Source organism: Pyrgilauda ruficollis, unplaced genomic scaffold (assembly GCF_017590135.1).
Source record: "Pyrgilauda ruficollis isolate IOZ18807 unplaced genomic scaffold, ASM1759013v1 scaffold85, whole genome shotgun sequence".
Taxonomy (NCBI): Eukaryota; Metazoa; Chordata; class Aves; order Passeriformes; family Passeridae; genus Pyrgilauda; species Pyrgilauda ruficollis.
Window position 1 is genome coordinate 179,091 of NW_024530488.1, and position 23,580 is coordinate 202,670.

The 23,580-nt window shown below is 41.2% G+C and overlaps 1 protein-coding gene across 3 annotated transcripts in view; it reads left to right on the top strand.

Annotated features, from left to right (window-relative positions):
• The first annotated feature begins 512 nt into the window (after window positions 1–512).
• PKNOX1 (PBX/knotted 1 homeobox 1) overlaps window positions 513–23,580 on the top strand; it is a 38,772-nt gene continuing 15,704 nt past the window's right edge. Inside the window, exons 1-5 of one of the 3 annotated variants that reach the window (XM_041487872.1) lie at window positions 513–643; window positions 11,814–11,893; window positions 16,141–16,242; window positions 18,309–18,436; window positions 19,603–19,774. In XM_041487872.1, the coding sequence (XP_041343806.1) occupies window positions 16,192–16,242; window positions 18,309–18,436; window positions 19,603–19,774 (351 nt within the window). In that variant the 5' untranslated portion in view covers window positions 513–643; window positions 11,814–11,893; window positions 16,141–16,191. Of the gene's footprint in view, window positions 644–2,487; window positions 2,844–11,813; window positions 11,894–16,140; window positions 16,243–18,308; window positions 18,437–19,602; window positions 19,775–23,580 lie in introns of those variants that run through there. The other 2 variants (XM_041487873.1, XM_041487874.1) reach the window with 2 other exon arrangements.

The following is a 23,580-nucleotide window of genomic DNA, read 5'->3' on the forward strand; positions in this document are numbered from 1 at the left end:
TGGAAGGGTGACAAGGCTCAGCCGGGCAGTTTCACCCCACGCAGGCCGGAGGAGAAGCTCCTGGCACAGCCTGTGAGGAGCCTCCAGCGCGGCTTCTGCACTCGGGACTCCCAGGGGCGACCCCCGCCCGCCCCGGGCGGCTCCCGGGGGCACCCCACAAGGCGCGGGGGCTCGCAGCTCCAACAGCCGAGGCAAGGGACTCCCCCAAGCCCGGGAGCAGCGCCCTGAGGTGACCCCAGGGCGAGCATCCAGCGCTGCCCGAGGGAACGCGGCACGAACCCGCCACAGCGGCCGCCGCCTCTCCCCTCACGGCGGAGCCACTTGGTACCGCCCTCCTCCCCCCACCCCCAGCAGTGGTTTCCCCCCCCCCGCCTCACACACGGCAGGGGCGTGGCCTCACCCTCACGGCTTTCCCCGCCCTTCATCCATATTCATGAGGAAGAGACGGGCGGCCCCAATGCGGAGGGGCGGTGCACCCAAGCCCCGCCCCCGGGCGATGAATATTGATGAGGCGCGCCGTGGCGTCGGGGGCGGCGCGGGCGGTGATTGGCCGGGCGCGGCGGCGCGCGGTGACGCGCGCGGCGGCGGTGCGGGTCCCGATTGCTGCAGCCGCTTGTCAGTGTGACGAAGATTGGCACCCGAGGTAAGCGCTGTCACTCAAACCCCGCTCCAGCCCCGCCGTCCATCACGGCGCGCCCGCCGCCCGGGCACGGCCGCACCGGGGAAGCGGCAGAGCGGCTGGGGAAGGGGCGAGCGGGGCGGCGGCGGCGGCGAGGGGAGAAAGGGGCACCCGCTCTCCGCCGCCGCTCGCACGGACCGGGGGGTTTAAGGGGCGGTGGCGGGCGCGGGGAGGGGAAGGAGGGGAAAAGCGGGGAGGGGTGGGGGGGGGAGCGAAGCGAGGAAGGTTCTGGAACGGCCGCCGTGCGCCCGTTGTGTCCCGGCGGGGGCGCGCGCGGGGAGGGGACGCGGGAGCGCGCGCGGGTCCGCGCGGAGGAGGAGGAAGAGGAGGAGGAGGAAGGAGATGGGGGCGATGGGATGGGGGGGGGAAAGGAGGGAGGGAGGGAAGGAGAGGAGGCGACGCGATGCTTAAAGGGGCAGCGCCGTGCTGGCCGCTCCTCGGAGGCGGCGGGGGGGAAACGGGGGGCGCTCCGGGGGCCGCAGGGCGGGCTGGCACCGCCGCGGCAGCTGCTCCCCGCTTTCCTTCTCTCCCTGCCGTGATCCCGCTCCCCCTGCACACCTGCCCTGGCCCGGGGGGGAGCGCGGGAAGGGCAGGCGGGGATGTGCCCCGCTTTTGCGGGATATTCCCCGTTTTGGGGGATGCTCCCCGCTTTTAGGGGTTGCGCCCCGCTTTGGGGGATGCGCCCCGCTTTGGGGGATGTGCCCCGTTTTGGGGGATATTCCCCGTTTTGGGGGATGTGCCCCGCTTTGGGGATGCTCCCCCCGCCTGCCGCGTTCATAGAAAGCGGAGCCCGGCCGGCGCGGTGTGCGCGGAGCCCGTTTGGGTTTCTCCCTCGTTTCTGTCTCCTTTTCGCCGTGACCCCGCGCTCTCGCGGCTGCCTTGGGAGCGGACACCTTCCCGACAGCCAGGCCGAGGGTTGCCGGGTGTTTACGCGGCCGCAATTAGGAGCTGAGACTTGACACTGCCCAGAGGCCCTGCTGGGGATGTGTGTAAACAATAATAAATCAAGAGCTGGTTTTATCCCCAAGTATTGCCTCAGTGAGCCACATGTCCCAGGTGTCATGGAGCAGCCCATGGCTTTCCTTCGCTCCCACCACGCCGGAGTTGGTCGATTAACAATATGACAATATGAGAAGTTAACACGTTTGTGTGATAATTCTCTGTGTAGCTAATTGCTATTTTTAAAATTATAGTTTATTAAATATTTTCTTTAGTCTTAAATAGTGATATATAGTGTAATTTTAGAGACGGGTCACAGTATTTACTTATTTTTTAATCTACTGCTGCTGAAGTTTTTAGTCCCTTCTTGCAGTTTTGTCTTGAGTAAATGACTGGTGTGGATTAGGGAGAGAGAATCCCAGAATGGTTTGGGTTGGAAGAGACCTAAAAGCTCATCTTGTTCCACCCCTCTGCCATGGGCAGGGACACCTTTCACTGTCCCAGGTTGCTCCAAGCCCCAGTGTCCAACCTGACTTTGGACACTTCCAGGGATGGGGCAGTAAATAATTTATTCCTAATGCAAGACACTATATCTGGTATGAAACCCTTAAAAGTGAATGAATTGGTGGTTTGTTGGCTTTTTTTTTTTTTTTAAAAACATGCACTTAAGAGCTGCCCAGGCAAGATTGATTTTTTTTGTTTTTGCCCCTCTTTGGAATAGGTTGTGTGCATTCCATTTAGTCCCTTCTTGCAGTTTTGTCTTGAGTAAATGACTGGTGTGGATTAGGGAGAGAGAATCCCAGAATGGTTTGGGTTGGAAGAGACCTAAAAGCTCATCTTGTTCCACTCCTCTGCCATGGGCAGGGACACCTTTCACTGTCCCAGGTTGCTCCAAGCCCCAGTGTCCAACCTGACTTTGGACACTTCCAGGGATGGGGCAGTAAATAATTTATTCCTAATGCAAGACACTATATCTGGTATGAAACCCTTAAAAGTGAATGAATTGGTGGTTTGTTGGCTTTTTTTTTTTTTTTAACACTTGCACTTAAGAGCTGCCCAGGCAAGATTGATTTTTTTTGTTTTTGCCCCTCTTTGGAATAGGTTGTGTGCATTCCATTAAGCAGATCCCAGGAGCAGGGAACATGGGCATTATGTTCTGGATGTTGGAAAACACTTGGGCCAAAATCCTGTGGAGGAAAGCAAGATGCTGTAGGTCACTCTCAAAGTACGCTAATATCCAGTTTAATTTTTTAAACTAAAAAAAAAAAAAAAAAAAAAAAAAAGAAGAGGATTTAATTTTTTAAACTAAAAAAAAAAAGTACTTTCTTAGTTTTTACAAAAAAGTGCACACTAATTAGTTCCTAATTTTATTCTTGAGCGTGCTCTTGCACAAAATTTCATTAGTATAGATTGTTTAATGAGGAGAATTGTAACAAGTGTGGCTTAGGATAGCCACATGTCCTGCTGTTCCCCATACTGTGCACACACTCAGGGGTTGTTCCCTGTCCTCTGTGGGGTGTAATCAGTTCGTGGGCTGCCTGTGCTGTGGGGTTACATCCCTGTGGCTCTGTCTGTGTGTCTGTGTGGTTGGAGTGAGATGGCTTCTGCAGCTGGATGGAGCCCTGGTCAGCCCCTGTTAGCTGCATGTGTGAGTTTTATGGATTACACTGAACCAGGAAACAAGGTGTTGTGATTGTATCAGAAATCCATCCTGACGTGTATTTCCAGACTGTGTCATTGCTGCAGTATCAAGCAACAGCAAATGCATTCTGAGTACATTTTCTGTCAAGTAAAATTGCAGATTTATCCCTTTCTGAGTCTGTGTATAATCACACAATAATTACGTTCAAATTTTCAAAAATTTTTGAAGGGAAAAAATCCCCCAAACATTTCACATAATCTATTCAAAATAATTCTCATTATTTTTCTCATGTATGTTCTGTCTTCAGTTTATGAACTGTACAGTATATTTATTTTGACTGTCACCACTTGACATATTTTCTTGTCATCTCATAATTAAAGTGTCCACAGGAAAACTTCAGTGTAGGTTTTACTGTGTTTTCTTTACATAATCTCCAGTTCAGTGGTGAAAGGCAGAGCTCAGGGTGCTGCAGTCACAGGTAAAGTGGGAGCTGTTGTGCTGCACTGAGATTTTGGAGGCTCAGATGATTTCTCATTGATCTCCCCAGTGGATTTTGGCCGTGCTTTTTTTTTTTTTTTAAATCTATGTTTATGTGTTTTACTGGGCTGAAATTTTTTCTTGTTACTGTTTCCCATGTGCTGATAGAAAACCCAAGAATTCTTCACATTTTGATACACTGTTGTTAGGGTAGGTGGGATTTTGTTTTATATTCGGAAATTTCACTTTGGCATGTAGAAAGTCAAGCTGGTATTAAGTACTTACAGCTTTGATTTGTATTCTTAATACAATTTGTAATATTTGGGTTAAATAAAAATAATATTTTAAAGCTAAATCCTTGCAATCTTCCATTATAGGACTGAAAGGAGTTTAGAATGAATGAAATATAAATTTAATTTATTTTAAATGCTTTAGTCTTCTGGAAGCTGTAATTTCTTCTTTCTAAAAGAATTTTGCTTTCCAACTGTATTTTTCTGTGCTGTAAGTGCAGCGCTCTAATAAAGCCCTGATAATTCTGCTTGCTACCACAGCAAGTTTGGGAATGTTCAGGAGCAGTTCAGTTCCCTGGAGAAGAGTGACTCTTTGGTGCAGTGAAACCCTGGGTTAGTGGCCGAGGGTGAATGATCACAGAGCCACCACTGTGGCAGTGGAACTGCCTGTTCTAATGGCCCTGTTAATGTCCTGAGTGGAGCAGTCCAAATTGTATTTCAGAATATTATGTCGTGGTCTGGCAGCCAAATGTTGCCTCTGCAAAACTGGCACATATGTGAAAGCTTACAGTAAAGCAGATTAATATTTTTATTTTGGTCTAAGTAAGACCAAATGCAGGTTTTTTTGTGTGAAATTAAAAATGTTGCAAATGTTACTTCTCTCTCTCTCTTGCAACAGCTGGTTACTTCACTTCTCACTTGTTCAAAGAGTCTGTAAGTTTAAAAATGAGAATTCTCAGAGGGGTTTATTTTGCTGCAGCTCAGTGCTGTACAAAATGTAAAACAACTTACTGCTCTTCTAAGCAAGAGGATTCCAAGAGCAAGGAGAAAAAGTTGCTGATGGAGTTCTTTCATTTGCTTACTTGATGCCAGATGTTGCCAAAATCTTTTACCCAGACCATTTTAGATCTCCCCAAGGGAGTTGAACGGTGAAATATTCACACTTAAGCAGGTTCTTCACTTTGTTCACTGAGGTGGTTTCATGCCAGAACTGTGGAACATGGGATTCATCAGGTAGATCAGGGGTGGGGTGGAAAATAATAAATAAAAACTATGGATTTGGAAATGTCAGTTTTGTTGTTACAGAGCTGTGGCACATTTTTGTGAAGCTGCTGAAGGGCAGTAACTTGGTTCCCCTGCCAGCAAGGAGGGGATCCCACATCATGTATGGCACTGGGAGGCAAACGTTGGTGCTAGAAAGGGAAATAAAATTCAGATCTTGTTCTGGCATGGTTGGTTCTCATCCTTCACAGGAACACATTGTTTGGGGTTTGATGTGGCAGCTGCTCCAGGCCGTGGTGTTCTCATTTTTTAATATCTAAATGTACAAAAGAGGTATTTGCTGTTAAACCTGAGGGCTGTTTAAGTACACAGAGAGTCAAAAGGTGATTTTTGAAAATGGGAGCTGAGTGTGATGATCACAGACTGTCCCTCACCTGCTGTGCCCAGGGATCTGCAGCTCTCTTCTGCAGCTGATGGGAAATTCAAGCAAAAAGTAGAATATGACAGCTTACTTCTGGTATACTGAAAAAGGGATCCATTTCTTTTAAACCTCCAAATTTCAATTTTCATTTTAATAGCGAGGTTTTGGAATTGCCTGTGTTTTTTCTTGATGGCAGAAGAAGCTAGGAAGTGTGGCTATACTTCACATCCTGCTTGGCTTTTTATGAGTTACACAGCAAACAAAGCAAAGGGAAAAGGATATTATCATACTTGCTGAAAAATAAAGTCCAAGCCTTTTATATTCCAAGGAAACGGAGGCAATTAGAGAACAGAAATTGGATCTTTATACGTTTTTGACATGCCTAGAGAACAGAGGAATGAAAATGTGTGTGCTGTGTTGTATGATTTTGTAACTAAAGAACTTCTGGGTCAGTCTGTGATCACTTAATTTATGTTTTCTACCCAATTTTTATGTGGTCTAGGCTATGATAGTAGCAATACCAGAAGGAAGATTACCTGGTTATCTTTATTATTATTATTATTTTGGGGTGTTAATTTCAGTAGCTTAATTCTTAGTCCAACTGAAATTTGCCATGATGAATATGTTTGAGCAGGGTTATTCTGCCAACTTAAAAATGACTCAGCATCTTGAGAATGACTCTAAGTAAATATGTTAATTTATGAGAAAGGCAGGATTCTTCTTACTTAAGAGCATATCAGCAGTTGAGTTGTGGATTTTAGTGTTGTAGAGGGGAAAGGATCATAAGAATTCACATGGAGCATGTTCTTTGAGAACCTTCAACAGACCAAAACCTCTTGGAAAAACTGCTTTATATAGTACTGGGCAAATATTTATTACCTAAATTACCTGAATATTCTGTGAGTGTCTTCCTGTCTGTTGGTCCTTGCATGTCACCTGCCTGGGCAGGCATCACCTGGACCAAGCAGTTCAGCCTGATGCTGCTCACAGCAGTAGGTGATGGGTAAGTTTAATCCTAAATAGTCTTTTTTACCCCAGAACACTTAGGCAGCAGTCATAACTCTTGGGATGATGGAGACTTGTGTTTGGGAGAGGTGGGAAGCAAGAGTGGAGCAGGAAAGGAAGAGTTTTTATTTCATCCTCATTAAAAAAAAAATAAATAACAGTTCATTTTAAGACCTAAACTTAGTAGCAAAACAAAGTTAGTTGTTATTTTACCAAATGTTGGAGTCAGAACATTCTGGGAAGATTCTGGAAAAGTTAGTGATGGATTGGAATTGGATTTCACAGAGGGTTGCAGGACCTGGATTTTCTGTCACTTACAGTTTTTTGTGTGTCACTTTCAGGTCCAGGTTAATGCTTGATTCATTAATGGCGTTGTTATTCCAGAAATCATTAAAGATATAAAAATTAAATAATTGGTAAGGGAACATCCTGATCTTGATGAGTTGTTTAAATGCCAAAAATGTGTAGAAGACATTTTCTTATCCATTCAACATCCAAAGTCCATTTTAAATGCATTTATTATTTAAATAAAAACAACTATTCACCCTTCAACTGTACTTCAGTAGCATCAGGAATTCACCCCTTCATAGAATAATTGGAAACTTTTATGGTTTTATAATAAGAAGGTTGAAAAACATAACATATGCTTACACAAACTGCTCACATTGTAAAGTATTCAATGGCAATAAAGGCAGAGAGACTGGTGGTTATTCTGTGTCTTCCTTATGAAACCACAAAGTATAAACACAAAACAAGATTCATTTCAGTCATAGTTTATTGGGTGCTGATGCAAATCATGATTAAAATTGGATTTCCTGTTGCTTTTGTTTAATTTGCCTGGAAGGAGATGGTTGCATGAGTATCTCCAAAATGAAGACATTTGAGATGTACTCGTGTGTATATTCCAAAGGCTTCAGTGGCAGAGGGATGGATTTGTGTCTGGGACATCAGCAATCCTGTTTATCCATGTGGGGAATGCCAGAGAAATGGTGAGAGTGGTGGAGTTCTCACTTTTTTTTTCCCTTTTCTGTTTATTGAGGGTTTTTTGGTTTTTTTTTTTGTCTTTTTTTTTTTTAATGAAATTTGATTTGAAAAAGTAATTAAATATCAAGTGAGCAGGAGTTGTACAGGATCAGTTCCAGCTGTGGAAGTGCTGATACACATCCTCTGGGATGTAAGGAGTGCTTGGAGTCTTTCCAATGCCACCCTCTTGCCACAGCAGCAAGGCAGATGTGACAGCATCTTCCTGATTTTTGAGTCCAACATGTTATGAAAGCACATTGGGTAAAAACTGAGGGCAAAAACTCCTTCTCTGCCCTGTAACAATAAATATGTGTGAGGATTCTTGATGTGTGTGTGAGGATTCTCATGCTCGACCCATCAAGTCCTTCTGTTTGTGGTCTTAAGAATACAGAAAAAAAGAGGAATCTTCATTTATTATGTGAATATTGGTGGTGGATGAGAGAGTGATGGGAAATATTTTTGCTCCCTCATACCCTAATCCCTCAAGAGTTTTGGAACAATTAAAGAGGGAGGTTTCCTTTCCCCCAGGTTTTTGTTCTTGCCAAAATTGCTGTTTAGTCCCCTAAATTCTTTACTATTACTTTATGGGGCTAATAAAGCAGGGTCAAATTACAGTGTAAATTGGGTAAGGAGAAATGAGATGCTGCAGGAAGTTCCTTGAATTTGAGGATCTTTCCATAGTCAGAAGAATGAGGATTATTTTTCAGAAGATAGGAGAACAACCTGAGGATTCCCTTCCAGAATTCCAAGAGCTACCTGGGGGCAGGATACCTGGCATACATCATTTTATGACAGGATTGGCTAGAATTCCTCATTTTTCTCATCCTTGTTAAGAAGGACTGTGGTAAATTGGGATGACATGGAATCAGGAATGTGGCCCATGATTTTGCACCTTTCCCTAGAAATATGCTGGTGTACACACCAAGGATGTGTGCAGAATCAGGAGCTGGAGTTCTTCATAAGACCAAGATCCCCTCAGTTTTATTTCTGTTGTTGTGCCTGGAGAAATTCCTATGATCTATGCATCCTTAATATTCATTTTATCAGTTAACAGCATATGCAGTTTTAGCTTATAAAGTGGCACATTTTTAATTTTTTTTAATTTGGTACTTGCAAGTAGGAGAATTTATAGAATTAAATGTACCAAAAGCAGAGTTTAAACAAAGAGTGAGTTGCTAAAGGAACACAAACCTTGTAATGAGATGGTTTGGTGTTGGTCATGCTCTGTGACAGTGTGTGGTGGTGCTTGGGAGGTGGCCTGAGGTATGAATGCTTTGGATGAATTGTTAAGGTCTGAGATGGAGGGATATGAAAAGGGGATGCTAGGAAAGATTATCGGGACAACAAAGCAGTAGATACACTGTTGGAGAGGCCTTGCTGAATAAAGTCACTATTACATAGCATCTCTGTTCAAAATCTTACATGTAAAGAAAGGTTGATGGTAGCTTGGAGTGTAGCCTGTGTTTCTGCAGAAATTCAACTTTAGTTGTGGATTTTAATTTATTTTTAATTTTCCATTTCTTAAAGTATAATTTGCATTCATTTTTTTAATGTAATTTCATATTCATCAAGATTAACATATAAATAACTCTATTGCACCACCAAACAATAAAGGGAACAAAGTGACACAAAATAAATCTCATTTTACTGCAACCCAAAATTGGTTTTGTGGCTTTTTAGGGCTTGACTCCCAGGGCAATTGGCAGCATAGCTGTTGGAGAGTAACTGAGTGGCTGCATCTGTGTGATGGAACTCCCTGAGGCTGGTATTATGGTCCTGAGCAGGAACATTGTCTTTCTTAAAAGTATAATATTCTAAATAATGACTGTACTTTTTTAGTACATGAGACAGAGGAAATGGAAACCACCTTGGTGCTTAATGAGGAGAACAGTTTTAATAAACTTGTCTGCATCAACTTCATATTGATTTGTTTGTCTTAATTTCTGTGAATGACTCTACGTGGGCAGGTGAGTGAAGATGGAAGTGAGCTGCAGCAAAGGTGGAATGAATCCTGGATGTTGGCATGTGTGCTCTACTTACTGCTTCATTATTTGAATCAATTATTACTATCATTATTTGAATCTATAAAAACACATGGATCTTAATGTCTGCTCGTATTTGTGCATGTGAATGTCACAGGTCTTTGCTTCCTGTGCTGTGAAATGCAGAATGAGAGGATGACTCAAACGAGGGCTCCTCAGTGCTTGAATGAACAAGTTCCTATTTTACTTTGTAGTTAAAACCTCGGTGCTGATTCACTTTCTGAGAGACAAAGCAAGTTGCCCTTTGTTTTGGTTTCATAGTTAGGTATTTTTATAATGATGGCGTTACTTTCAAGCTTGTCTGCCAGAGGAATTAAAGGAAACAAAAACTGGCAATAGCAAGTCCAGGTTAAGACTCCACAGTGCCTGGGTGTTGTCTCCACCCTGTGACAGGTGTATCTGCTCCCTCTTCCTTCTCCCACTGAAATGTGCAAGAAGACATCGTCATCTGGAAGCTCAGATCTCTCTTGCCTGTTGTGTTTTAGGGTTCAGCAGTATTAGGTGTTGTCCAGTGTCTCTTTGAAGAGAGCAATATCACTGCAACATGCTCTGGCTCCTTCTCAGCCACATCCTTCCCTCTGCAGCATCTTTCACCCAGGCCTGCATTTCTTTAGCACCTCTTTGTTCCTGCTCTGGATATCTCATAAGCTGCCTAGAAATTTGCTTTTTCCAGAGTTTCAGCTGAGGGCTTTGCAGGCAAGCGCTACTTCTTCATACAGTGAATATTTGACTGACCAGATCTGGCAGCAGTGGCCCCATCAGTTCTTGGCTGCAGTTATTTCTGAATGCAGGAGCAGGATTTTCAAGTTTGCAATAGTCCTCCTTATGTCTGAGCAGAGACACAGAATGGATAATTCATCTATTTATCTATCCTGATTTATCTGTCAGTGACCTCTGTTCTGAAGATGCCATGAATAGTGAGAAGTCTTGTATTTGAAAGTAGCCCAGTAAATTGAAGTGAGAATGAGTACCAAAATGCATGGCATTTGAAGAAGGGAGCAAGAGGGTTACACTGTCCTCAGAACAGAATTAAGAAGCTGCAAAAATGAGAGAATCCCATTTTCTGAAGATATAAATCTTTGACAGTTTAAGGAGAAGTGGTAAGAACTTTTAATGTGCCATCTGCTTCTTGAACCTTCAAGACCAGGTGTATCACTTTGGGCTGAAACTCTTTCTTGCTCAGTGTTCAGTCTCTAACCAATGGCTGAAATTTAAACTGCCTTAAAACTCCTCAAGTACCTTCCCTTCCCTGTTTAGAACCAGGTTTCATGAGCCAGAGATGGCATCTAGATTGAGTGGCTCTTGACTTTTTTTTTTCTGTGAACTTGTCTGAAAACCATCACTTCGTGGAAAACAATACGTGCATAAATTTTAATTGATTTAAAGATCAATTCAAACACCAATTTCATCTTGCTTTCAAAAATGTTGGAGTTACTTTCTCTCTAGTTCTTATTGTGAACTTTATCTGTGTGAGAAACAGAGATAATCAGATTCAAGATCTCAGCTGTGTTTTAGCCATCATTTAATTTCTGGTGGCCTCTGTGCAACCTTAGTGTCTGGAACGTCTCCTGAGATGGTTTCTTAATGCTTTTCAGCAGTTGTGTTTTCTGAGTATGTTTTCAGGATCTTTGCTACTGTGCTTTCACAATCCTTACCGCTTTTTAAAAGTAGCTTCACTGTATCAAATGGGTGCTATTAAATGCAATTAAAGTAATTTTAAGTGGTAATTTTTGGAAAGCTTTTTAAAATGGCCAAATAATCCTGTAGCAGAACCTGTCTTCACAGAAGACAGGATCCTAACAATGGCCCATTTCTAGCATCATGCTTTGATTTTACCATGGATTGTATTCAAATTATTATGAAGGAGATTTAAATGGGGGAAAAAATATCTCTCACCTTTCTTGATTTCATGCTTAATTTTCACAGCAGGGGTGAGTTACTTCTATTTGCATTTCAAGGTTCTATTTTTGGGATGTGTCTTGTCTACTCTTGGCAGACAAACACTGAGCCAAGGAGTAAAATATGAAGGTTTAACAGGGAGGGAGTTATTATCCAAATGGAGCCTTCTGCTAGAGGTGTCAACAGAGACAAAGGTGAATGTAGAGAATGAATGGAATAAGATGAGAGAAAGATCAAATAATGTGATAAGAAGTTCAAGCGTGGGATAATGGGTGTGATTAGAGATTATTAACAATGCAAAAATTTGCAAAACGTGCAAAAAAATTCCTGTCTGTTCATTAACACTTGATGAGGGAACCACATAATAAAACAAATTTTTAAAAATTATATTGAGTCTTAGAATGTTTGTTCTAAGGTGTTATTTTCTTCTGACTGTTTCTCTTTTGGTTTTTAGGTTTCTGTCTTCCCCCTTGTACATAAGTGAGATCTCTGTGCTGGAACAAGATAATGTCTTCAACTCATTGAAGGAAAGGGGTGAGCAGCTTTCTCATGGCCAATATTTTATCTTCTTTAGAAAACAGCATGCCCTGGAAATAAATATCATCCTGTATTGTTTTGAAAAGAAAGCCTGTTCTAGTTGCTTTTCATGTGTCAAAGAGAATTGATTTTTGTTTCTTTTTAACTGGCTGTGTGAATGTAAGGATCTAATGTTACATAGCAAGTGCCAGGACTAAAGTTAAATGAGCATGAACAAAGAGCCATGCTGAATCTGCCAGTCATGCATTTCTCTCTGAAGGACTTCAAAGAAACATGTATGAGGGAAAATTAGAAGGAATGATTACTTGTTAACAAGTCTGTTGGGTAGTTCCTTCACAACCCTAAGAGAGTTGGTGGTTCGGTCGTAGCCTGAAGCGTAACTATTTATATCTCTTACAAACATCTGTTGTAGCTTGTATATGTTAAAAATGATACCACTGATCTCCAGCAGCTCACTTGTACCTTCTGTTAACGTTACTGGGTGGTCCCTGTGCCCTTAATTATGAAGGAGTAAGTGGAACAAGCAAGGAGTGGAGTGATGAATGTTAAGTGATCACTTTGTGTGTATGTTTCAGCTCACATTTAATCTCTTCTCTTACATACTCAACTTGCACAAGCTCTCCACATTCTAATTATGATTGCCCCTCTTCATTTAGCTTTCTTTCTGCTTTACATTTTCCTTCGTTCCTCATTTTATAAAAAGCTTCTTTTTTTTTTTTTTTTTTTTTTTCCCTTTGCTTTGTAGACCATGCTCTTTTATGAACTCCCTTTCGCCACAGGTATCAGTGGAGTTTCTGATTGCAGGTCATGCATCAGCTTCCAGTTACATGACCTTAAGTTTTTCCTTGGGTTTTCTACACACTTTACTTTCAAAATAAATAGAATGAGAGTTAGTTCTGTTCTGTGTGAAGCAGACCAGCAGACTCACCCTCAGGTTATTTCTGTTGTTTGTAAGTCTTTGAATATAAAACAAAAACACACTTTTCCCTCTGCTCTCAATTTCTTTCACAGAGAATAATTGGCATTTGGAAAGCTAAGATGTCCAGAAGTCATATATTCTTGGGTTCACCTCAGATACCCAAACACTGTGTCCTGAGGTAGAGTGTGCTGGTTGGGGATGGTCTGTGAGCTGAGAATGGACACCCACGAGTAGGTCAGCCAAGAGCAGGGCTTGTTTGAGTGCACCACAACCGCTTCAGACCACGTCAGCTGCTTTCCATCACAGCCACCTTCAGCAGGGAGAGGCCTGAACCAGCCTGGCTGACTCGGTGTAAAAAGGATCAGAAACCATCCACGTGTTGTGTGAGCTCGGTGGAGGAGCTGTGGAAGTAATTAGCTGTGGCAGTGATGAACATCTGGGAGCCATAGCAGCCCCATCGCTGTCTGCAGCCTGAGCATCTGCTGGGGCTGTGCCTGCTAACCAGCCTGCCTCCCAAATGAGGGCCTGAAACCCAAATCTGTAAATACCTTCTCAGTTACTTTTCTTAAAGTTTAACACAGTTTGTTTCTTGTCTCTGCTGAGCAATGAGGAAATGTTTCTTTTTAGTGAACAGAAGTAATTCCGCAGTTAATTGACTCAGTTTAAGAGTGTGATTAGCTCAATTTGTTCTTCTTGATTTGCAGTGGTTGTCTTCACTAAATCTCATCAGTTCCTATCTTGCCTAATAGCTTAATCTTTTTCTACAGTAATTATAAGTCAGAGGGGAAGCTCTTGTGAGAAATAAAGGAAATACCCATGTAGAATTCTTTCCAGTCATTCCCCTGGGAGAAAATGTGGCAAAAGTCCTTCTAGATGCAATAATCTATGGATCTAGCTCAAAGCTGAGCACCTCCTTTCTTCTTTTGTGTGGCCTGAGGGCCTTCCAGATGTGGAACATCTCTTCATTATGGAAATCTCGAAGGAGGGGTTAGTCCAGCTTGTCTTGTTCTCCAAAAATTCTTGCCATGTCCTACTGTCTTTACCAATTTACATGTATTATCTTTGTGGCCTCCCTCTCCAGGTTTTTCTTCATGCCACAAATATGATCTTACATCCCTCTGAACTCTTAAGACTTTCTTCCTCTTCTACAACTGGTACTTTTATTTTCTCATTTTTGCCTAAGAATTTCATCTTTCTCCCACAGTTAAACAATTTCTTTAGCAGTGTTTTCTGTGGGATTTAGCTTTAAAATAATCATTAAATAGTGTTTGCTCTTTCTTTGTTGATCGTTTCAACTGTTCTGCTTTTATTTTGAGGGTAGTCTGGTCCATGCTTTGGATGTCACAGTCATAAATTAAATGTATGTCTTTTGAGGAGGAAGAAAAGCAGCATTTTCTATGTGCCTGTTCACTCTGTCAATAAAGACAGGCACTTGCATTGGCTGTCAGCTGCCATTTATGAAAGAAAATAAATGTTTAAACATCAGACAAATGCTTACAGGGCTGATGCTTCAGAATGTGTTCCCTTAAAGTATTTTGAGAGGTGTCTCACTGTGGCAAATGCTGATTTAGCTTTTAACATTAAATTATTTGTAACTGCAAAAAAAAATTTAAATCTGAAGTACTTCTATCAGTGAGTGCACTTAGGTTGTTCCCTTTGTATTTTTAATTTTGGTGGAAAAATCAATAGTGTTTTTGGAGTTTCAAAGAAAGAATACTGATGTTCTGTAAAAACAGATATAACCTGGTTTTTAGAGGAAACCGAGCTTACATCATCTTAGTGAACTTCTCTGGTCTTTGAAGCTGTTTAAAAAAAGATTATAAAAATTGCACTCATACTTAGGAATTACACTGAGTGAATTTGATGAAGAGTAAGGCTTGAGGTTTCTCCCAAGGAGTTCAGTTTGTCTCTGTGCCTGAAACTGTTGTCAAAGAAGGGAACCTTGAAATTTGTCCTGTGTTTGCAAAATGAAATACTCACTTGAGACTGTTATAATCTGCAGGGGAAAATATCCAGAAATGTAAAAATTGCTTTTAAAAATGGTCATATGCAGTAGCAATATGCAATAAGGGAAGGACTTAAAATAGTTGAAAAACTTGCAGTGATTGAACACATTGAAAAAAAAAAAATATTCTGTTTCAGATCTTAAAGTGGTGAAAATTTTAAAACTTAGTTCTTCAATACTGACATAAGTGAAAACGAGCAGAAAGCCTGGAATTATTACCTGGATATAATGTTTTTCAAGACATGAGCTCTGACTTCTTTTTTAATATGGATTTTTTTTAACAGTAGCTAAACATTAGAACTCCGATGTGTCAAGGAAAATTGACTTCTGTGTTAATAGTTACTGGGAAGAGCTTAATGAGTTACGTGATTTCAGTTGTAATGGCTGCAGATCTGACAAGAAAATGAAATGTGAAGTAATAATTTGTTGGCTACACTCTATCTGGTGGTGGTGCTTTGCTAATTTATTTTTTTTTTAATTATGGTATGTCTTAATTTAAAAACATTTAACTCATCTGGGCACCAAACTCCAGCTAATGCCTAGAGGGAATAACATGATGCATTTACTTGTGTTTAAATCCTGTTGTAATTAATACTTTACAAAGTATCAAATGTCTCTGAAATTGAGAGTTCTGAATTCCTAGGTCCCTTTTGAAACTTTATAATCACGTGGGCCCAATTGTTTAAAAATTGTTTGATATTGTTCCATTCTTTGTTGAACCTTAAATGACTTGGATGGCAAATTCCTGATGTCGGAAGTGATTTGAGGCTTGGTCTCTCAAAGTAATTTCAGCCCTTTAGAATCTGGGATTCACACCCAAAAGTGAACAGAATATTCCTTAGCATTTTGCATTTGCTTCATCATTTTAAACTATTATTATTTCAGTTACAGTGATGCTCAGTGGGTTGGGAGCCTTTTCAAAACACAGAAACACAAAACTGCCTGTTTCTAGATTTCATTAGAAATCTAGGTAGTATTAGTTCTATTAGGATTAGAATTCTAGTGTAGTATTACCTTAGAATTTCAGCTAACTAGTGCAGAAATGCTAAAGTTCACTTGAGCTTGTGAGTATAAAAAACCTCAGCCTCTTACTAAAAGTTTTACTTTAAAATATAAAGAGACAATGAACTTTTTGCTTATAAAACCTGTTATATTTCCAAACTGAATTTATTTGTTGTTTGAATTGGCATGTGACCATTGTTGTCAATAAACTCTCTGAGAGGTGTGCATAAATCTGAATTTCTGCCTTTTTTCTTCACCCTTTAGAACTGAATTCTAAGTGGCCACGTTTTTAACTGACTATTTTGTTTTTCTTTAAAGACTATTTGTTCACACTTATGATGATTTGACACAATTAATGTCTTAATAACCATGATGGCAACACAGACATTAAGTATAGACAACTATCAAGATGGACAACAGGTAGGTGTGTTTTCATTTCTCTAGGAGCTAAATACACTTAGGAAGAGGGAAAAAAAAATAGTGACTTTGTCCTTAGTGCCTGCTTTGACATTGTTTAAGCTGGAATAATGAAACAGTCAGGTATATATGGTCATGTTTCTTTGTTGTAAAACAGGCTGTGTAGTTTTACACTTCAAGTTGCTAAATTAAAATGCTGTTAATTGGAGGCAATTTGTGAGGTGGCCTCTCCTCTCAAGACCCATTTTTCTGTTACTCTGTGTTAGCCCTAAGCTTTAGCTGCAAGTACTTCTGTCAGCAGATGGCAACAATGGGGAACAGTCAGAAAAAAACCAGCAACTTTCCACATCTCCTATAAAATGGTCATCTGAATGCAGTCAGGTTTTTGATTTTTAGTTTTATTGTTTGTTTCTTTTATTGCAATTCTAATTTCTCTCTCTCCTCTCACCTACTTTACATATTTGACTTTATTCCCCCAGCAAATACCTACCGTCCTGTGGCAGTGAAAGTAAAATATGTTTTTTTCTAAAGAACAGATTGGGGGAGAACTTTTTCTTCCTATTTGTTGTGTATTTCAAGTTCTCAGTGTCCAAGGTAGACAGGTAATTCGGGTGCCTGCTGTTTTTCTAGTTTGGAAATGGCCCACAGGAAAAAACTTACAGTTTTAAGTGAGCTGTTTCCTCCTCCTAGGGCAATAGAACCCTAAATGAACACACTCCCTCCCTTCAAACTCTGCAGATATATGGCCAACATTTATAATCACTTGTCTGAGTCATCCCCTTCTAATTTGCTCCTCCTTCCTGTCATTAGCCAAGAAATTAGTCCATTAGTTACCTTTTTTTTTAAGCATTCTGGCTTGAAAATCATCTCTGCTTGCTGGGGGAGCTCTCTACAAGGCAGGGTGCTCTGTTGGGTGAGAGATGCTGAATTTTCTCAGTTTCTGATTTTTCTAGGAGATGGCTTGGCCCCATTAGGAAATAAATCACAAACCTTTTGGTTCTCCTAGATTGTAAAGAATAGTATACATTTTTCTGCTGGTGTTATGTGGAAATAAATTAAACTCTGTTAAAGTCAGGCTCTCTGATAGTTTCTGGAGCTGTCAGTTCTGGGTGCCTGGAGATCCCTGGAGCAGTGTCTGTCCTCTACCTGAGATAAAAGAGAATTAAGAGAAAATATTGCAGTGGTTTCATGTCTTTGTGGAGATGCTCAAATGGGAGAAGACCAAAGAGTTTGGGCTGAGTGGAGGAAACTGTGACTTTCACAGTTCAGGTTCCTGGAAGACCTTTTAGTCCAAAAGATATTTAGCTGGAGGTGATGGAAAAAACACCTGTAACACCTTCAAAGCACCCTAAAGGTGTGCCCAGCCTCCTAATGCAATTTAGGAGGTGCTCAGGTGAAGCTGTGGCTCTGTGGTGCTTTTCCATGGTATAAATGTGGGTTAAATGGATGTGTAGGAGGAGTTGCTGCTGTTCTCATGTAGTTTGATAGCCCTAAAATACTTGCTTCTTGCAATATGTAAAATGGAGCGCGGAAGGTCATGGGAGGTTATGCTTCTATAATTGAAGGACTGGAGGGACACAGAATATTTCAGATTTTTTAAAGCAAATGTGCATTTTAGTGGACAAAAAAACCTTAGAAGATCCTTTTCTTCAATACCCTTATACAATGCACAGTAAAAAATAAAAAAGAAATATTACGTGCATAAACTTTTCTTTACATTGATTTCATCCTAAAGGATTTTTATGCAGACATTCCCATGAACTTTTTGGAGCAATGTACTGTAGGCTATTCCAAAAACAGCCGCTTCAGAGACAAAATGCTTCAACAATTTACTAATATCTATCATTCCCATTTTAAAGCCAAATGCAAAAACTTGGAAATGACCTTTATCCATCAAAAAGTGTCAGGGATTAAAAGAGGGGTTTTGTTGCTGCTGCAACTTCTTGTGTCACTGCCAAGTCACACCAACCTTCTGGCAATCTAGGAGCCCTTTGCACTGCTCTTTCCTTAGAACACAGCACCCTTATTTTACGTCAGGGCTACAAATTTAACTTTTTTTTTTCCTACAGATGCAAGTGGTAACAGAGTTAAAAACTGAACAAGATCCCAGCTGCTCTGAAACTGATGCCGAAGGGGTGAGTCCTGCCCCCGTGGAATCTCAGACTCCAATGGATGCAGACAAGCAGGCCATTTACAGGTAGTGATGGACTCCTGTTCTGTCTTTTGAAGGGTGAAGGATAGGGTAGAGGATTTGGGGTTTTTAATAAATAAATGATAACTAGCTTAAAGTCAGGTGATCTCTTGGCTCTCTCCATCGTTTATAGGGAAAGAGTGAGACCAACTAGGCTTCACTGTCAGTCATCAGCCAAGGAAAAACCTCCTGAGCTTGTGGGATTTTTCAATTTCAGCAGTTTTAAAGGGTGTTCTAAGGGTGGTTGCCAAATTTAGAAAGCTGCTTTAGCCTTTAAACTGTGGTCACTATTTGTCATATTGTTCTTTTTATTTTTGATACAAGTTTTTACTTTTATTGTAATTAGGTCAATCTTTATTCCTTTTCCTTTAGGGATAACAATCTGTTCCCCAGTAAATAGCTCAAAATGGATTAAATGTTGATGTATGAGCACGCTAATTTGAAATTTTTCAGTGAAAAGTGCTGTGCTAAGCAGTTTGCTCAGTTTTCATGGGGTTAAGTGTTCTTTCACCTTAACTGCTTTATAAAGACAGAATTATTACTGGTTTTCAGGTTAAAAAAAAAAAAAAAAAACCAAAACAACCACCAAAACAGGAAAAAGCCAAACAAAACACCAAAAAAAACCTCAACCTGAGGCAGAAAGATGTATCCATTCATTTATAGACTTGTGCTAACAAAATCTTCTCCTTAGAGCATGATTTCACAGAGGCCTCTGAGCACAGCCTGAATATTCTTCTCAATTTTTTAGAGTTATTTCATGATGTTTAAGTGTGGCCCACATTGAAGAACAAATTAATTTTATCAGGCTTCATTTAAATCTGCATTCATCCTCTTTGTAAATCCTAAATCTCATTTCCAGTGCACTGTATTAATCTGTCTCAGTGCCACTCAATTACAGTGAATTAAACAGTCAGAGCTTTTTTGCTTGCAATTGTTCTCTTTAATTAAATATATACATATTTTACTGCTATATTGGCCTCTGGAGTGGGGTAAATCAAAATGAAAATAAGCATTTATCTTATTTTGCTCTAGCCAATGCTGTTATATGCAGTCTGTTCCAGAACTTGTCACACTCCCATGAGTGACTGTGAGCTTTTCTGAGCTAGATGTCTTAATTTTCACATAAATGAAAATACTTATTCATGTATGTAAACTGTTTTTTATTTTTCTAGGCACCCACTATTTCCCTTGTTAGCACTATTATTTGAAAAATGTGAACAATCTACACAAGGCTCAGAAGGCACAACTTCTGCCAGTTTTGATGTAGATATTGAAAACTTCGTAAGGAAGCAGGAGAAAGAAGGAAAACCCTTTTTCTGTGAAGATTCAGAAACTGATAATTTAGTAAGTATTAGCTGTTCCTTTCATTTCTGAGACAACCATCACATTTGCAGCTTCTTCCTAATTCCTGATCTCAAGTGGTCCTTGTAGTTTCTCCTCACATTTTTCTGCCTGTGAGAGATTCTTCTTTATGTTGATGATTAAAAATATTTTTTTTAAATTTCTTCTGACCTCCTTTTCCCTTTTATCTGTAAATTTACATTGGGCTCTTCACAGTTGTTTCCTATTCTCAGCTGACGTGAGTGTAATAGAGACAAACAGAAACAAATCCTTTCCATAGACAGACTGACTCTGGAAATTAATTTTAGAATGTTGGGTGTTTAACATATTTATCAAAAACATGTAATTGATGTAAATTTTTTTCCAATTTTATTTAAATCATGCCTCAACTAGTTAATGTGAGAGAAGAGCTATTATAAGATGGTCTTAGAAAGTCTTTACCATATATAATTTTTTCTTTCACGTCATTAACTCCTTTAGGCTTTCTAAAAGTCATTCCTGTGATGAAGCTGTGATTTCCCTATTTTGAATATACCTGCCTTCAATATTTTACTCAAAAATGAGAGTTAGCTCTGTTCAGCATGAAGCAGGTCTACTGACTTGTTAAGCCTCAGGTTATTTTCTTCATTTGTAACTCTCTGAATCCAACACAAAATCACTGTTTTCCCATATTTCTCTAATCCATGTTTCTCTAATTTCAGAAGCACATCTGGGGTCTGATAGCTGGAATGTAGGAGCTGTGGCTCAGTGAATGAGGAAAGAGCAGTGCTTGTGGTTTGTCTTGACTTTTGAGCTCTCTTACAATGTCCTCATAGACAAACTGACAAGACAGGGATGAGATAAATGAGCAGTGAGGTGGCTTCAAAAATGGGTGAACCCCTGGGCTCAAGGGGTTCTGGTCAGCAGCATGAAGTCCAGTTGAGGGCTACCCATAAGTGCTGTTCTCCAAGGACTGATTGTGAAACCAGAGCTGTTCAACATTTCCATTGCTGACTGGGGTGATGGGGCAGGCTGAGCCCTCAGCAGGGCTGCAGGTGTTGCAAAACTGGGAGGAGGGGCTGATGCACACATGGCTCTGCCACCATTCAGAGGTACTTCATTTCTTTTGGAGAAGCAGAAAAATGGAAACCTCATGGAATTCAGCAAAGGGAAATACCAAGTCCTTGTCATGGTTTGACGCTGGCGCAATGGCAGTGCCCCCATGAAAATATATTCTCTCTTGTGGCTGCTGTAAGATGTGACCAGAAATAGAGCAAAGCAGGCTCCAGCTTAGGAATAAAGGAAAAAACTTACAATATGTAAAAAGGAACAGACACAGAACTCAGAACGAAAACCTTCCAAAACATTCCTCCTCCTCCCCCCAAATTCCTCCACAGCACAATGAGATAAAACCTTGGATTCTTAATGCAGTTACCACCCCTCAGACTGTCAAATCATAACAGTCCTAATGGGCAAAAAGACAGACTGACTCCTCAGGGCAAGAGGAAATGGGCATGAACTTACTCAGGAAAGGGTGTGAAACACAGGAGGTTCCATTAAACCTTTTTACTGTGAGGGTGATTAAATACTGCAGGCTGCCCAGAGAGTTGTGGAGTCTCCATCCTTGGAGGCAGTCAAACTCAGCTGGACATGACCCTGAGGAACCTGCCCTACCTGACCTTGCTTTGAGCAGGGGGGTTGGATTAAGCCATCTCCAGAGGTCCCTTCCAGCCTCAGCTACTCTGTGGCTTCTGTGAGCCTCCAGAGATTGGTTTCCCAAAGATCCTGCTTGCCTTGGCCTGTTCCCTGTGCTTTTTGGTCATACATAAACACTCTTTCAGATCCAGCTTGCTTTGGTTGTAGCTGGGTCTGGTGTGTTCAAATAGTCCTTCCCATCATTGACCTGTTTATGGTTTCAGTTTGTGGTTCTAGTGACAAAGTCTCTTGGATTATGTGGTGTTCTCCTTTGCTGATGGGCTGCACAAACCTGGCTGGTTTTGCTTGAGGTGGGTGAGGAATTATTTATGTCCTGGATTCCATGGCTGCTGAGGTCAGTAGTGGCTTAAACTGGAACCACATTACAAAATCAAAAATCCTTGGCATTGAACATTGAATCCTGTAGTCATATTGTGAGCTGTGACTTTCTGTTACTGGATACCAAATGAAACCTGAGTGCAGCTTGTCCTCTGCCTGTCCTGGAGGCTGGGAGCTCTGAACAGCTGACGTTTTGACAGCTCTTCATTTGATGTGGGGCAGTCAGCACAAGCTTCTCTTAAGTTGTGAACTGGCTAGCATGGCTTTCAGTCTCTTTTCAGCTTGAAATATTGGTGCTTGCCACAGGGAAGGCTGTAGACAGGCAGTTTTTTTCTGCCTCGTGTCACACATATATATTTATTTTATAAAGAGTCTCTCTTTAGTAGCAAGAAACACTATTGTGCACCTTGGTTTCATCTGCTCATGCTGTCCTTCCCTTTTTAACTCCAATGTTAATTCAACCATTCATCTGAAAGGAGAAGCTGTTAAGACTGATAATTAGACTGGGCTAGAAGGGTGAGCAGTCAAACAAATAAGGTGTAAGTGTTTGCTCAGTAGGATCAACTCGGGCCAGAACTAAACTGAGATGAACTGAGCATCACAACACTAAAGAGCCAAATTCAAATCCTATCTGAGAGTCACAGGCCCATTACAGTAAGGAAATTGGTCAGCTGTTTCATTTTTTTTTCCTTTTACCTCTTTGAGATGTGGCATGTAGAACTCAGTCAGACTGCAGTTTCTGTGACAGGGCTTCAACTGACAGCTCCAAAGCAGCAGAATATAATGCCATGCTCCATGCTCCCTGTGGGCTAATTAAGTAGATAACAGAAATTAGGAAGGGTCACAGATAGTGATTGTAGGGTCACTTACAGTCCTGGCAATGTTCCACATTGTGCACTCACTTGAAGTGCCTTGAATACCCCACAAGAGGAGTTTGGAGTTCATCCAGAGGACCACAGAATGTTAATCTGGGTGGCACAGGCATTAGATCAGTTTGACCAGAAAGGAAGTTCATTAAGAGCAGTGGGTGCTTGTTCCAATTTGAGTAGCTCTTAGTAAGCTATGGTCTAGATTATCTTGTTACTTTGGTATTATAATTCCCATTCTAAATTAATTGGTGGCTTCCTGCTTTAGTATTAAAAAGGATTTCAGCAAGGATTTCTCCAACATCAGCTGGTGATCTTGAATCAGCAGGACAAAGGACCATAGTCAATCCAGGAGAATTGTTACCAGGCCTTTTTTACTTCTGCAGGGTCTTTCCCAGGTTTGGGTGCAATCCAGGGCCACGTGCTCTGGGATGACCCTGTGGTTCTGTACTGCAGATCTCCTGTTTTCAAATCCTGTGTGAAGGAGGTAGAAGCTGAAGTTTGTGCTTGTGTTCTTACAGACTGGAAATGTGCTTTCCTAGAGCTTCAACTTCCTCTGTGTCTTCTTGGAATGTTATTTGCATCCCTTTAGTCCTCTTACCAAGTATCAGTGTCAGATGTGTGTTTGCTGTCAATGACCAGATTTTGGTGGTCTCTGTTGCTGCTTTCTGGAAGTGTGCTCAGCTTATCTACATAACTGGGAGTATCACCTGTAGGAGCTCCACATCCTTTTCCCCTCACCCTTTGCTATCCCTGCCTCATTTTCACAGATAAAACAGATCCTGGAATGAACCAACTGCTCTTTGTTTCCATCAGTCTCCTTTTGTGCACAGGACATCCACAGACTCCTCCATGTCTAAGAAGTTGTTCAGCATGGGTGCTTGCAGAGAGTTTTTTTAGACCTTTCTCAGATTATTTTATGTTTGAAGA